The sequence below is a fragment of the Ambystoma mexicanum genome, chromosome 8 (assembly GCF_040938575.1).
Source record: "Ambystoma mexicanum isolate Mex_15411 chromosome 8, UKY_AmexF1_1, whole genome shotgun sequence".
In the NCBI taxonomy this organism is placed as follows: Eukaryota; Metazoa; Chordata; class Amphibia; order Caudata; family Ambystomatidae; genus Ambystoma; species Ambystoma mexicanum.
The window spans coordinates 137,513,539-137,530,797 of NC_090929.1; the positions used below are offsets into that span (position 1 = coordinate 137,513,539).

General features: G+C 41.5%; 1 protein-coding gene across 2 annotated transcripts in view; it reads left to right on the plus strand.

The window, feature by feature from the left end:
• The window catches only part of SLC2A8 (solute carrier family 2 member 8), a 138,681-nt gene that overhangs the window by 50,875 nt on the left and 70,547 nt on the right, over positions 1–17,259 (plus strand). For both annotated transcript variants that reach the window (XM_069609496.1, XM_069609497.1), the window contains exon 7: positions 10,720–10,931. In XM_069609496.1, the coding sequence (XP_069465597.1) occupies positions 10,720–10,931 (212 nt within the window). The remainder of the gene's footprint in view (positions 1–10,719; positions 10,932–17,259) is intronic.

The following is a 17,259-nucleotide window of genomic DNA, read 5'->3' on the forward strand; positions in this document are numbered from 1 at the left end:
CGTCTCCCTTCACTCTCTCGCCTGATAACTTGGTTGTTGGGGAGATGAGGAAGAGAGCCAAGATGGGTGGGGGAGATGTTTGTTTGCAAATGGAGCTATTGAAAAACGTTTTATTTATTCTGCTAACACTTTAAATTGTCTCATTTTAAAATGTTGACTGTTTATTTCTAATGACCTGTTCCAGTATATATTGTAATTGTAATAAGAATGTTACACAATTGTTATTGAATGAAGCACTTTAGCATAACCTAGAGGGTGTGTGTGTGTGTGTGTGTGTATGTATGTGTGTATATATATATATATATATATATATATATATATATATATATATATACACGGCCATGCTAGTGGCCGTGTAGTTATGGTTAAGCTGCTGTTTCCATAGGAAGAGCACTTTTTGGGCGGCTTATAACTTCGCTCCCCCTGGACGATTCCTCACCAAACTTTGCAAAAAAAGTATGTCCGCTCCGCGGACACACTTCCCTGTTCGCTCCGCGGACAGGACACGGATTGGCCAAACGGCATGCGTCATGTCCGCGGACATGTGACATGCTCTCCGATTGGCTGGGGTGAAGAGTGAACTGCGTCGGATTTTTGGAGACGCCCGCCATCTTGGATTCTCGTCCGGTGTCCGCAGACATCGCGGTAAAACATATAAAAAAACACAACATTGCACTCGTCAAACGCATCAAATAATGTTTGGGGAGGGGAGCGGTGATGAGGATGGGATGGAATATGGCTGCAAGAAGCAAAAAAAGTGTTAACTAAAAAAACATCCGAACACGAAGAAAGCACGTAGCGGTGTAGACCATGCACACGCAGTAAAGCGCACGCTTACAACTACTTCACCCGCTTTTGACATATACTGCACCAGTCAAAACGCGCAGACACTTTCTTTTTCAAACTCGCACGCGCGCCTCATCCGAACACGGACACGCGTTGAAGAAAACACGCAGAAATGATGATCACGCACAGGAGTTAACAGAAAACAAGTAGCAGTGAAGACCGCGTACACACGCTGTAGAAAACACATAGCTGCAAAGACTGCACACACGAGATGTAGATAACACGTACCTGCGAAGACTACGCACACACGGTGTAGATGACACATAGCTGAGAAGACCATGCACATGCGTTGAATGAAGCCCGCACACGCATTGAAGGAAGCACGTAGCAGTGTATCTTTTTCAAACTCGCACGTGCGCTCTTAACAGATGAATCCGAGCTCACACGCGCCTTATCCAAACACGCAGAAATGAGATGAATCCGAGCTCACACGTGCCTCATCCGAACACGCACACGTGCTGTAGAAAACACGTAGTGCGAAGACCGCAAATGCGCACTGTAGATAACATGTAGCTGCGAAGACCACGCACACGTGTTCTAGAAAACACATAGCTGTGAAGACCGCACACGCGCTGTAGATAACACGTAGCTCCGAAGACCATGCGCTGTAGATAACACGTAGCTGAGAAGACTGCGCACACGCGTTGAATGAAGCATGTATCAGTGTATCTTTTTCAAACTCGTGCACGTGCTCTAAAAAGATGAATCCGAACTTGCATGTGCCTCATCCAAACATGCACATGCGTTGAAGAAAAACACGCAGAAATGATGTCCGTGCACAAACATTAACGGAAAACACGTAGCAGTGAAAGCTGCGCACACGCGCTGTGGAAAACACGTAGCTGTGAAGACCACGCACGTGCATTGTGGAAAATGCGCAGCTGCGAAGACCGCGCACACGTGTTGTGAAGTGAAGAGGGGCCCTGTATGGAACCCCGCCTTCCCTTTCCATGGTGGCCATCTTGGTAAAGGATTTTCCTTCCTGCGGCGTCCCGTTGTGGGAAGAAAAATCATTTTTTTAGCACCCCTGGTTCCCGCTTTGGGAACCTAGGGTGCTAATGGCCTTCATACATTTAAAAGGACATTATGGTTAAGTTGCACTAATAAAAACCTATGAAATTTAGTAAAAAACCTTTGTTAAAGGGACATTATGGTTAGGATCCAAAAACAATACAGTCTATAACTGACTCCGGCGCTGCTCGCTGACTGGTGGTTGCAAGTGTTCAAGCAGCAGAACAAAGGTCTATTTCCCTCAGACTGTAGAGGGAAGTGAAACTCGAAAAAAATATGATTGTTTAGACCTTTAGGTGGACCGCGCTTAACACAAAAGAGTTATCATTTGTACAATCAATCGAATGATATGAAAAAAGGTTGATACCAAGTATAATTCTGAAAAAAAGACGAAGCAACGGTTTGTCTTGGCCTTTGTTGATTTTAAATCACAAATTGGAAAATATATTTCATTGAATTTTGTATTCATTCAATCCTCGGCTTTGTTGCTAGTAATTGATAATTACATGTGTCCAAACTAGTCCGGACACGTGTTTCCCCGCCTGATGTCTGGCGGTCCCTCAGGGATTTGATGGCACACGCGTTAGAAAAAAATATTTTGGAAAAAACTGATTCACACTCTGTACAGTTGACACATATGCATTATTACCTAATAAAACAAAGATAAAGAAAGAATGTCAGAAAAAGAAAGAGTTTATAGTATAAAATCAGGACAGGTTTTATGGGGTTGTTAATGGTATCGATCATTCTCCGAGTGTAAACTTACATGGTCAGCCTGATCACGTTGATCTATGTGAAGATAGGTAGTTTGTTAGTGGCGGTATGGCTTCTAAATGTTGTCAAACATGTCCTTAAATAAAGACAGAGAGTAAATATTATTTACCCGGTGTTCTGATATGTTACACCTAAGTTATCAGTTACATAGAAGTGTTGGCGTTGTTAAAGCTGTAAAAAATTGTGAAAATCCTTCTTACCATAGATTTTCAAAGGGCGGTTCGTTCGAAAACATAGTAGAATTACGGTGCGATTGCCGTTCGACAGTGGAGTCGGAATTGGCATTTGTGACCCGGAAGTTAAAGGTCTCTGGACTCGGATCGTAAATACCACGTGATCGTGTCGCGCACTGTTTTTACTTGCACGCCATCTTTGAATGGGGTGCTGTCGTGTCATAACTTTGTATGCTTTGATCCAAAAATGTGAAAATGGTGTATATGCTGATACTTCAAAAGGGAACATATATCGAGCAATCAGTGCATACTATCGGATGGTGGAAAAAATCTGCGCGTGTTGCAGAATGATTATGCACAATTGGATGCAAAAAATCCCCCATATTAACTTTGTTGATAGACAATAAAGAGGAAAGAAAGCCTGTCGTGGAGTACCTGTCATTTTATATTAGAGATGAGGGTATGTTGTGGGCTAAGAAAATAAAGGCGGAGTTTAAATCACATGAATCGAAATAGGGAGGCGGTCGTGATAAATATTTCCTGTATCATGTATAAACTCGAAACAATTCACTATATGGAAATTACTTCTGTGCCCCAATGGCATAAGACAAATTTCAAAAAGTAGATGTTGTCAGAAAAGCTACTCGTATGCAAATTACAATACACCATTGGTATAGAATGAGAGAAGGCCTAGCTTCTGCATACTCATTTGGGATAAAACATACCAGTCAAAACAAAGGAATGCAAAGAGAATGGTATAATCATTTCAAACCAAACAAATTTAAAAGAAATGGTTTAACTCCTGGTCAACATTAAGTCCACTATGGATTGTGTCCGTAGTCCAAATCCAAAAATCCTCTCTTGCGTAGAAGTACCTCCAAATTCCCTCCTCTTTTTGGAAAGGATAGTTTTTCTATACCATGGCATTTGATTTTTGATAAATCTGTGTCCAAGTGGTGTTGCTGAAAATGAAAAAATATCGGTGATTTCATGTCCTTATTCTTGATTGCTCTCAGATGTTCTCCAATTCTGATTTTTAGTTTCCTTATCGTGCTGCCAACGTATGATTTGTTGCATGCACAAATGATGGTGTAAATAACAAATTAGCTATTGCAGTTGATAAACTGTTTGATTTTGGTTGTTTTTCCATTTGGTTGCGTACATTTTTTTTTGCATTGCACATATGTGGGCAGATCTGACAGTTGCTACATTTGAAATTACCTTGTGTGGGAGGTGTGAGCCAAGATTCTGTGGTTCTCAATTGGTTTTGTGTGTAGATCTCATATTTCTTATTGTCAAAGTCTGACGGACTCATCATTCTCTTCAAGTTAATACAATTTTGCAATACCATTTTGGGATTTTTGTCCAAGGACATATTCAATTCTAAATCAGTTGTCAAAATGTTCCAGTTCTTTTTTTTTTTTAGAATTTTCTTAATGGTGCAATTGTTTGTACTATAGGTCGTGATAAACCTGAGTTGATCTGGTTCTGAGTTCTTTGGTGGCTTTTATTGTAGTAGGTCTGTTCTAGGTCTCTCCCTGGTTTTGAGTGCCATTTGTTTCAGATGCTTGGGGCTATAGCCACGGTTCCTAAATGTTTTCATGCTTACTGCTTGGTGTTTTTTAAATTCAAATACCGATGTGCAATTTCTTTTTAATTCGTAAGAATTCTCTGAATGGGATATTTTGATTGATGTGATGGGGGTGGTTGCTTGTAGCGTGTAAAATGCTGTTAACAGCAGTCTCTTTTGTGTATCCTCGATGTACAAGTGGAGATCCAGAAATTCAATGGACTGTTGGTTATAGTTAATGGTAAATTTCAAATTGTAGTCGTTGTTCAAAAACGGGTGATATTCTTGTAACTGTTGTTCCGACCCATTCCATATCACAATAATAGCGTCGATGTATCTTCCCCAAAAAGCAATCCTGTTGTTGGTTGTGAAGTCTGGATGCTGCCATGCAAATTGAGTTTCAAAATGTCACATATACAAATTCGCATATGGAGGTGCGAAATTCGTCCCCATTGCTGTTCCCTGGACTTGTTTAAATATTTTGTCTCCAAAGCAAAAGATGTTGTTTAGGGTGAAATGGATCATTTCTAAAATAATCATATTCTGATCTTGCAGTGAGACTGATCTGGTTTTCAGGATATGTTCTGCTGTTAGAATTCTTCTGTTGTGGATGATACTAGTATAGAGTGCTGTCACGTCTAATATTACAAACCAGAAATTGTCTTCCCAATATATGTTCTCCAATTGATTCAATGCATGTGTAGTATCTTTGATAAATGAGCTCAAGTTGGACGCTAAAGGTTATAAATAATGGTCTATATACTCTGAGATTCTTTCTGTCATGGACCCGATGCTGTTAATAATAGGTCTACATTGTGGTAGATCGGTGAAGGATTTGTGTATTTTAGGCATGAAGTAGATTGTCGGAAGTATTGGATGTGCAACATTCATATATTTGTATTCTTCGTCTGTCATCAGACCTTTGTCATGCCAGTGAAAGCTCATCAAATTCCAATCTGCAAGTAGTTTTTGAGTGAGGTTTGTGTGAAGCGGTTGATAGCATGCTATATCATTTAAATGATTCATAGCTATTCGAATGTAGTCATCAGTGTTCAATAGGACTGTTTCCACCTTTGTCGGCAGTTCTGACTGTAATGTCATTGTCTTTCAATTTTTGGATGGCTAATAACTGTTTTAAGTTTAAATTGTGATTGATTTTGACTTTCTGGTTTTTTAGGTACAATTGCCTCAAATCACGTTGGACTGCTTTTTGAAACAGATCTATGGCATTTTCTGTTGATAGGATTGGAGTGAATTGAGATCGAGATTTGAGTTAAGTGTGTTTTGCCAGTCCCAAAGTAATATCTTGTTCTTTTGCAAAGGAAATCACTGTATGAGTGTCCTCTTCGGATAAGTTCAAAAGATTGATAGTGTTTTCCACATGTGCTAAAGAGTTCTGAGCACAGAGCTGAGGTAGTACCCGTTTTCTGTTTGGTATTGTGTAGAAAGAATTTTTTCAGTTTTAGTTTCCTGCAAAATCGGTACAAGTCTGTAATCGTTTCATATGTATTTGTTGGACAAAAAGTGAGTCCTTTGTTGAGTGCTGAGATTAGGTCTTTTGGTTTGTGAGGTTGATTATTAAGTTTTCCTCTTGGGTTGATTCATTTACCTGGTTTGTATGCCATTGCTTTTGTCTGTATCGTTTCCCTTTGTGGTTGCCTGTTCCTCTGTGGCCCCTCTTTGTTTTGCGGTGTTGACTGTCGTGGTAAAACCCCATTTTAGATTTTGTTTTAGGTTTGAACGAGTTTTTTTGAAACGTCTGCATTCTTCTAAAAAAGTAGAAGAGGATGGGATCAGGTTTTTTGGTCCTCGGTTTCATGTCCTTCTTCTGGGATGGAGTCTGATACTTGTTCTGATTCACTCAAAAGATTCTGATTCTGAAGATGGTGGGGTGGTTGATTGTGATGGATTGGTTTTCAATTTCTGTGGGTTCTGAGGTTTTAACTGTCTACCTGGTGGTTTGTTGAAGGTGTACACCCGTTTAAACTTGTAGTTTAGCTCGTCTCTTAAGAATTGGCGTTGCTTTTTTAGTTTGATTTCTTGTGCAAATTTTTCAATAATGTCATCAAGTATTTCATAGTTTTGTTATCTTTGATGTCCTGGGTGTTAGTCTTAGCAGTGCACGGTGGTGGCGCGAGTTATGGTTGCTTAGCTTACCATAACTGGCGAATTTCAGGGGTTTTTCGGTTTTACTTGAAACCAGAACGTCCCTTTTTAAGAACATTTTTTTACTGAATTTCATAGGTTTTTGGCAGCGCAACCTAACCATAACGTCCCTTTAACAAATATCTAAAACACTTTTTGCTTTGTACTGTAACCATGATCAAAAACAGTTTGTAAAGCAAAACGAAAGTCACAAAGCACTCGATCCCACTAAGTTAGTGCAAATATCTGTATTAAGTTTAAAAAAAAGTGATCAACATATTAACCAGCATGGACTTAAAAAAATAAGCATTTTAAAAGTCAAACACTCATCTGTCTGAGCCACGCGTTCCACCCCTATGCAGGGACTTCCTCAAAGTAAATCAATCTTTTGAGCGCAAACCTCTTTATATTTCTGCTCTTACTGGGAGCTCATTCTGATCAGTGTCATGTGACTCGTTTAGTTTGTAAGGTTGTCATTCACCTTGCTGAAAAGCTTGTGGCCATCTTGGACCATTGCAAATATACTTGTCTGAATAGACGGGACATGCTCGGGGCTCTCAGTACACTCAGTACACAAATTATGGTACTGAGTGATTTTATTGAAATTAAGGGCAAGCACACCAAGCAAACGTAATTAAATGGTATTATTTAGTACAATTAAATTTACTCACATGGTAGCTAAGTGGGAAAGGTCTGTCAAAACGGACAAAGTTAATAATTTTTACAAATGGTTTGTCTATTCAGACTTGCAATGCTCCAACATGGGCACAAGCTTTTCAGCAAGGTGAATGACAACTTTACAAACGAGTCACATGACTTTGATCAGAATGAGCTCCCAGTAAGAGTATAAATAGAAAGAGGTTTGCGCTCAAAAGATTGATTTACTTTGCCTGAGGAAGTCCCTGCATAGGGGTGGAACGCATGGCGCAGACGGAGGAATGTTTGACTTTTAAAATGCCAATTTTTTTAAAGTCCATGCTGGTTAATATGTTAACTTTGTTTTTAACTTAATAAAGATATTTGACTAATTTAGTTGGATCGAGTGCTTTGTGACTTTTGTTTTGCTTTACAAACTGTTTGATCATGGTTACAGTATAAAGCGAAACGGTTTTGTGATGTTAGAAATGAGATATATAGTTTTTTTTGGGATGGAACATCAGACTGAACATCGATCTTTGTAGTTGACAATATGTGTAATGAAAGGGTTGGATGCTTGGATCCCTGAGCATGTAATGAACACTCAGCTTGGGGATTCTTTGATTTGTCACAACACTCAACCTAACATTAGGTTTGTGACTTTGAAGCCAATATTCTGAATCTGTGTGAGGATAAAATGGCAGTGGCATCAGTCACTCCATTGGGGTCTATGGTCTGCCTAGAGCTAATGTTTATTTTTCCCCACGCAGAGTTTTGGCCTGGGTCAGTGTAAGGAGGGTCGTGCACATTCTCTGTTTTAAATGCACCGATATTCTGGGAGAAATGTAAGCCATATGCACAATATTGTGTTTTGCTCTTCGTGCATATCTATCAACCTGTCATAAACATATGACATGACATGGGCACACCTAAGAAGCTAACTTGGCTTATTTAGCTAAACTGCTAAATAAGTGACCAGAGTTTTTTTTTACCAATGACTTAATAAATGTGCAAGTGAATGTAATGTGTGCTTGATACAGGACACACGCGATGCATAATGATCACTCTTTGTGCGGTTATTAAACATCTGTGAGGAAGGAACTCCCAACGTTCAGTAATTATGAACTCATTGAGCAATCGCTCAATATAATTTCAGTCATTGACATGGGTATTGTTTTTCGAAATGGTATTTGTACCCCTAGCTGCGTGGTCTTAAAGGGATGGTCTAGTAAAATGTTTTATTTAAAAAATAGATAGGCCACATAAAAAAAAATATACTAGCATCCTCCGTTTTAAAACTTCCTATGTAAAATTTTGAACTATTCAAGCTCAAAATTCCATTTTGTGAAATGGAGGCCTTCCTGTGCTGGCTTTTGCTTTTGCGGCACTAATGAAGGAAAAGCCAGCCAGCTGTAGTAAACAAAGACTACCGCTGGGTGGCTTTCCCTTCATTAGTGCCGGAACTCGGAGGACGCGGACCGGAGACCAGAGCAGGAAAGCTGCAGCTGAATCTCGGTAAGTGCTATTTATTTTTTTTTACAAAAAATAAGCACTAGCTGCGTTTTTTTTCTATGTTTTCCGGGCTGGAGGAGCCCGGAAAACTTAGAAATAAAACCGCAGCTTTAAAAACGTTGTATTCATGTTTGCGGTCGCTTTTGAAGCGACCGCAAACATAAATACAACGTTATTGTGTTGGAAAACGCTGCGGTTTTAAAACCGCAGCGTTTTCCAACACAACCGCGTTGTCTGCCTGAATCTGCTTTACCATTTGGGGCTCTCGGGCTCCCCATGTGGAAAACAACCGCGTTGTGTCTGCCTGAATCTGCTTTACCATTTGGGGCTCTCGGGCGAGAGCCCCAAATGGGAAAGCAGATTTAGGCAGACAACGCAGCATTTAGCATTTCCCATTTGGGGCTCTCGGGCTCCCCATAAGGAGCCCGAGAGCCCCAAATGGGAAATCAGCTGCAGGTAGAAACACTACGCGGCATGTAAACATAACCGCGTGTGTTTCTGCCTGCTGTGGCTTTCACTTTGGGTCTCCGGTGCTCGAGCACCGGAGACCCAAAGTGATAGCCACAGCAGGCAGAAACACACGCGGTTATGTTGGAAAACGCTGCGGTTTTTCTTTCCAAGTTTCTCAGGCTCCTCCGAGCCGGAGGAGCCTGAGAAACTTGGAAAGAAAAACCGCAGCGTTTTCCAACACAATAACGTTGTATTTATGTTTGCGGTTGCTTCAAAAGCGACCGCAAACATAAATACAATGTTTTTAAAGCTGCGGTTTTATTTCTAAGTTTTCCGGGCTCCTCCAGCCCGGAAAACTTAGAAAAAAAAACGCAGCTAGTACTTATTTTTTGTAAAAAAAAATAAATAGCACTTACCGAGATTCAGCTGCAGCTTTCCTGCTCTGGTCTCCGGTCCGCGTCCTCCGAGTTCCGGCACTAATGAAGGGAAAGCCACCCAACGGTAGACTTTGTTTACTACAGCTGGCTGGCTTTTCCTTCATTAGTGCCGCAAAAGCAAAAGCCAGCACAGGAGAGCCTCCATTTCACAAAATGGCGGCGCCCCTGTGCTTGCTTTTTCGAATTTTGAGCTTGAATAGCTCAAAATTTTACATAGGAAGTTTTAAAACGGAGGATGCTGGTATATTTTTTTTTATGTGGCCTATCTATTTTTTAAATAAAATTTTTTACTAGACCATCCCTTTAAAGCATAGAAATGCCACAGGTCAGGCCTCAGCATGTGCCATTGCCACTAGCCTTTGGCGAGTGATAGATTCTTGGCAATTTAGAAATGGTGTGCTGTGTACATGTTCAGAGCACTGAGAGGGCTTTTGACTTTTTATACCGGGATAGAAACTTGGAACATTAAAATGTTACCCCCTGCCACAGGTGAGTGGCATGTGCACACAATCTATACGTTTCCACTGCATGCAAGTGCAAACAGGCTTCCCCCCCCCCCCCCAGATAATGTATCTAAATCCCCACCTATTTATAGTGGCAGAATTCGTTAAACTATTGAAAGCTTGGTCCTTTTGTGACCATGAAATCAGTATTACATCAGGAGCAATAATATGTCCGCTTAGAAAACCTGTTGCCTAAAGCACTGTTGTAAATGGGGAACAATGGTTGGTCTCCTAATCTTTGGTCTCCTAATCTTAGTGCCATCTCGTATGTCATTTCCTATGCCAGCAGCATCCACTACATGGCATTGATTTCCCTCCATGTCACCTAGGGTATTTCGATACATTTGAGTAAGAGGTTGCAGACTGTGTGCCTGGGCGATCACTTGACCAAATATTTTGGGATCCATGGCAAAGCTCTTTACCTAACCATGCTCGAGTTTCTTATCTGCTATGGATGCTTGGAAACTTTCTGAGCACCATTTTATTAAGCCAGAACATTTAGGTGGTCTGTTTAGCTTCAGAGCTTGGGGTCGAGGGGGGGGGGGAGGTAAGCTGCTAAAAAGTCCACACAGTTTGCAAATTGCGCGTGTTGAGGAAACGCCACAGTCAAACAGCCTCCTAAACTGCCTGCCTTCTGATTGTGTTCTTATTTTCTTGTGTAGGAATGGGTCTTGGATGGCGCTGGCTGGCTGTTCTCTGCTGTGTTCCTCCATTTGTTATGCTGCTCTTCATGTGCTTCATGCCTGAAACCCCTCGGTTTCTACTGAAACAGAAGAGACGTTCAGAGGCTTTGGCCGCGTTGGAGTTTCTGCGAGGACCAGACGTGGACCATGAGTGGGAGTGTAATCAAATTGAGGAGAGTACACAGGACCAGGTAATGTGAGCCAGTTTAGTTTATTATGGTAAGTGCTTCAAAATTGTGCCAGTCTAGTCATGTAATGGACTTGCAGAATAGACTCTCATTTCTATCCCCGTGAGCCCAGTGCCATGCTGATTTATTTCCTGATGCTCTTCCATACAGACAAGTTTGAGAAGTAGAATCAAACCGCTAGCGGCTCAAGCGTCTGCTGTTAATTCAGGCCTCCAACTTGTTGAAGCATTTAGGTGTGTTCTGTCTATCACACACCATTCGCAGAAAACGTTTTGTGCCATATGCCATTCCAGAAGTCAATAACTACGGAGCATTAGAGAGGAAGGTTCAAGAAGGCAGTATGATTATTTTTTCTCATGCCCAACATGCATACTCGTCTTGGAGATGTTTAATTGGTGTAGTCTGTGCTCTCTGTAGTAGGAATTGAAGCGACTGGTACAGGCAGCTTGGGAAGTTTAAAGCAATTTCCGCCCCAACCTCACTGGAGCCTAGGTCTGAGCTTTTGATATATTTTATAGGATTTCCCAACTGCAGGAGTCTTGTTTTCATTAGAAGCTGGACTGGGTTTGTCACCACCTACTCCATCTGCTACTTCATATTTTACCTGCAAAAATGTGTAAATTACATTTTTTGTTTCGGCTTTTAGGTGGCATGGTAAGTGCTGCACATAAGCCAAAACTATTGTTATGGGAAGTGAATAAAGGAGAGGGGTGGCATGTGAGTAGCCACACACAGCCTTTGTGGGTTTTGTTTAGTCATTTACCCACCAATAACTGCTCATAGATATACTAGTCCCTAAGGCCATTCGCAGGCCCCTCCCGTCTAAGAACACATTCTCTTCTAGCCTTGCTTTTTGAGCAGCCTTTTTTGTAATCGTAGGTACAAACCAGCTTTCTGTGTAATTAAATGTCCAGTATTCCATCATCCGCTTGATTTAGAAGTCATTTGTGTGTCCTTGCATCTATTCCATTTACTCCGATCCTGTTAAAACCAGCATTGTCAAAGCCAATAGTTTTGGCTCTTGAATACGCATTAGATGGGTATTTGCAAGGCACTAACACCCTTTGCTAACTGTTGCCATTTTCTGGCTAGGTAGTACTGTTATGGGAATGCCAGGAAAATGCTGAATCCATGCCTGGGCAACAGTCGATTTTCCCACTCCTTATTATATATAGAAATTGAGTTATTAGAACTGGTATTGATGTTGGAATGATTATTTGTATAATAACTGCATTTATTATGAATATTGGTTCATCTTTCGTGGAACATGCACATTAGTTTCTTGCTCCCTAAGTATGCTTAACTTCTGAACTGAAAGTGCTGAATATTCCATTGTCGGAGTATTTGAAGCGAGGAATGGAAATCTTGGATAAGTATATGTTGAGACTATGAATGTTTTGGAATCGACTGCCGTTCCTTCAACATTGTTGTCCTGACCGGTATATTCCAGTAGGTGTCTGTAATAAAGTCTCTTATTAGTCACACGGGACATACAGACCAGCTGTGGAGACTGATGTTGTCCCAGGTATGCTTTATTGGTACAGTATGTACAGTTCCAGTTACTCTCAGGTATATACAGTAGTCTGGATGACAGGACAAGGACAGGGATAGGTAGTACAGTACACATGAAGGAGAAGACCCACTGGCCATCCACTCACTCCAGCTCAGGCCCCAACTCACTCACTCAGAACATTCATACACTGATGCACTCAACATTCCCCTGTCTGCATCATACATCACATTCTATTGCCAATCACTCCAGGCCAGTGACAATGTACAAGACTATATATAACAGTGTCCTAATGCCAGGACATGTAGAGGATTTTTAACTTTGATTTTGTAGTAATAATTGGGGTAAGAAGTTTCCATTACCTTTTAGGGGTTTTAAATAGTGCCAAAACCAATGACACAAGCTCACAAAATAATGTTTAGGTCACATGTGCAGGGTTTATTTGTAAGCTGTCAGGATGGAATTTCTTTGATATAGAATACCCATAATTGTGAAAAGAAAATACAAAAATGTCTCTAGGTGATTCTTTAGAAAATGCACTTTTTTTCCCCCATTTCCCCAGAAGGAAGTGTCAAGTCTCTTTCTCTCACAATGTCTTTTGGATTTTTTTATTTTTTTACTTTCACTATGTTTCCCAGTGTGCCCTACAATCATTCTCTTTATCGTACAATGTTTTCTGAACTCTTTGGTAATTTCATACATGTCCCAAAAATACAGCATCAGACCTATCATTTTGTCTGCTGCCTTATTCAAGGGACTTTTATTGGTGTAACAAAAGGGTGCCAGGGCAAACATTCGGAGTTGGTGGGTGTTGGGCCTGGGGTGCTATGGGGAGGAACCTGTGGTCCCACCAGGCTCACCAAGCCATTGACTCTAATCTCATCAACTATCCGTACACTTTTTGAGACACTAAAAACGTTTATTGCTGGTCCCGTGTCCACTCTGCTGCTGTCGGTGCATGTGTATGGGCTGAGACGACATTTGCATTATATAATTAGACAGAGAATGCATCTGTTGGTAGAAAGCCCCAACCAGCACCCTGGCACTTTGCATAATCATCAAGAACACACGCACGTGCCCCTACCATCAGCCCTGCCCAAGAGGAGGAGCTATTGCAATACGAAAGTGGCATTCCAGGGGGCGTGAGTGTTTTAAAAAAGGTTGTGGTTACAGTTTGGAGAAAGTTAGCAATTTGGGAAGGAAGTGGGAGCATGACTTTGTTAGGAGGCAGGAAAGAGCAGCGTTGAGTCAGAGAGGGAGAAGAAGCAACGGGGGTGCTAGCAGGGAGCCCTCAGAAGGTGCTAGTAGGAGGAGGGAGCGAGCCATCGGAAGGGGGTTGGTTGGCGCCATCACAAGATTCCAGAAGGGAGACAACAGGAGGTGGCATGGGGAAGAAAGCAGCAGGTACAAGGAGAGAGGCAACAGGAGATGGTAAGAGGAGATCAGGATTTCCTACGAGAAGACACCAGCAAGAGGTTGGCAAGCTGCAGAGCACCCAGCACTAGTATGATGGAAGCTAGCCAGAGCCGGTAGCAAACAGAAGGGCATGTGTTGCCAAATACAGGGGGTAGAGAGAGGATCACAATAAGAAGTTCAACTCATGGTCGGGAGGAGGAGCAAGAGCCTGATGTGATGTTGAGGAGTGTCAAGAAAAGAAGAGATGTAGGGAAGAGGTGGAGAGGGTGGAGCTCTGGTCCCTGTGGTGGTGATCAGGCCATATTAAGATTTTCTGTGGAAATTGGGGAAGGCAAACCCAGTTGGCTCTGTCTGCAAGTGGAAAAGGAACTTCATCTGTTCCACCATCTCGTAGTGGATACACAGCAACATTTTCAGTATTAGCACAAAGGATCAGAGGTGGTTCTATCCCAACAGGAAACTGTCCTGGGAACCTTTTGGAGTAAGAACCCTTGTGACTGTGTGCTGAACACTTGTGAACTTTATACTCCGTCCTGCAATGGTGAAACTGTTAACAATCGGCTTTTTTGACGCTTTGAGTTTTAGCCTGAAGAGTTTTACCTAAGATTGTGTGTGGAATCTTTGTGGACTCCACTCTGCTATGGGACAGGTCCAACTCATGCACTGCTATTTCCAGAGTCTTTCTTCTATCTTCACACAGCACACTGATCTGCTCTCCACATATTCACCAAGTATTGCCAGCTCTGCAATAAGATTTCCATCTTCTAAACCTCAGGGGACACCTGGACCTTCTTCCATCTTGCCACCACGATCTCCAAACCTCAGAACTCCTCTAAACACCTGGGCTCTTGTTCAGTCCTACATACGGGTTCTGCTTCAGCAGAAACAGAGGTCCGCCTCCTCACTACACTTGCTGGGCCTCGCCTCTTCTAGGTCTCTGTTAGGCAAAGTTTGTATGCAGTACCCTCTGGGAACACTGCAAACAACTCTGACTACAGGTATAGGAAGCCCAACCTTTGGTATAAGCTTGTACTACATGGTTTTGGTAGCGTGTTGAGCAGCCAGGCTTATCTCAAGAGGGGTCAGTGTGAGCTGTAGGGGAGTTACAGAGATTCACAGTGAAAAGTATTCAAATAAACTCTTACACTCAAGGTTTCGTGAATAAACAATTATCAATGCATTTATCAGTCAGTTAGAATAAGCCTTCTTCAGAATGGAGCAATATAATAGTAACCCACAAATACACTTGAATACTGTACACTCTTACTTTCTAAATCAGTAAAGACCCTTTTGGAATTGCCCACAGACACAACCTACACCCTCAGGTGACTTCAATAGCTAGGTTCCTGGGGACATTAATATCTTACTGTTTGCATTTAGAGTACTGTTATAAGTTGGTAAAAGGAAAAGATTATTAGAACAACAAGAGACCACAAATGTACTTAAGCAGGCAAATACTTTTGGATCCCCCACAGCAGAGTCATTCAGTGTAACAGGCTGGGCCAAAGTCAATGGGCAAAAGACTTGTATAGGATGAAGAACTTCTGGTAGGTAAGTAGAATCGTCTTTGCACAATGTTTTGGAAGTCTTTGAAGAAAAGAATAATAAAATGTAGGGCCACAAGCCGTTAGACTTGTGAGTGGTAGAAGATGCAAGCAACTATACTACAAGAGGCAAGTTTTCTCAGACTTTGTACAGTACCTTTTGAATTGAAGAAAAAGTCCAGCAGATGACTTCTGTTCCTGTGCAGCTCTGCAGATCTCGCTGTTCCTGGGCCTCAGTCGTGGGGACAAGAGGGAGGACTTCTGGGTTCTCCTGCACTGCATTGGGACGGTCAGCGCTCACAACCAGCAATCTTCAAATCAGTGGCTGTTCAGTGTTTCAGCTCCTCGCGTCTACCGCAAATAGCAACACTGTGGTTCCTGGCTGTCGAGATGGGCTTTCCTTGCTTCTGGGGTCCTGCGCTCTGTTGAGGGGGCTCAGACTCGGCCCGTCCTGCTTTCTGGGAGTTAGACACGGGCGGGTCCCAGTCACACTGCGCCACGGAAGTATGCAATTGAGAGCTGGTGATCCAAAAGATTTATTGCACACAGGAACAGCCTGACAAATGTTTCGAGCCTAAACCGGCTCTTCATGTGAGGCTAGGCGAAATTAAGGAACTAATTGATTTGCCATAGACATAGATAATAACATACATTATAGATACAAATAATCGGTTCAAAGGAAGTAAAACATTAATTAAATAACGGGGTGACATGCCACCAGGGGACAGAACCAAGGGGTAAGTATTTCAGGATACATATGAAAACATATGAAATAAAATGATGCAACAGACATGAACAGTTTACAAGAAGAACAAAAAGGAGTCAATGCCGCATTTGGTTGAAGTTCATTAGTTGCCAAGTGTTCAATAACCGGAAGAAACCAGGGAAAAAGGGGAGAGATATTACAATATAAGTGACTACAGCAGCGCAATCAAAAACCAAATGCACTATTTGGTCATCAAATATATGTATCTAATGAATCTACAGCAAAATATCCCACTGGGGTATTACCTTGACTTGTAATTAGAAGCCTTATGATTATAAATTGTGGACAGTGCCAAGACAACTCTGCGAAGATAAATTATCAAAGGAATTTGTCAATTTGTGAGACCACGATAAATTAAATTAGCCGAAGAATTAATAAAAGGCATACCTCAAAGCTTCGCTATTGCGGTAATACTGGTATAAAAAATGTAAATAAACAGAACAAAACGTAAGTAACAGTGATAAGCACAATGAACCATTACCAAGAGCCAGGTAAGTCAATTAAGGGTTCAAAAAATAATAAGTGCTGCAACATTAAAGCCGGAATCCAGAAGACAAGAGTTAAAAGGACCAAAAGCGTAATAACAACAAATTGTTGAAAATGTGCAAAGGCGCGTAACTACATAGCGTTACGATTAACAGGCAATACATTACTTAATTAGGTGAACTAAGAATAACGTGCACTCGATTTAGGATGAGGCAGAGCATGGGGGTCATGAAAAAGCGTCCTACCTAGACGGCCGTAGTGGAATCAATTAACAGAGTGCTGCGCGGCAGCCACAAACATGGTAAAAGGACTTTAAAAGAAAATCTCAGAAAAAGAACCAGTGCGGTGTAGTCCGTACGTCCCCGCATGGTGTCAAAGAATGACCACCATGTTGGATGTGAAAAACGAACCAATTTTGAATGCACTTAAATGTAAGCCATTGCCAAGTGGCACAAAACTGCTTCCAAGCACAGAGCAAAGGGAAATAGCGGAGCAATTGAATTAAAAATTAAGCATTAATGATGAGATTACGGAAAAACATGTAAGGCTAAAGTTATTACATTTCGAATGTAATTACTCGCACTGAAAGGAATGTAAACCAAGGAATTA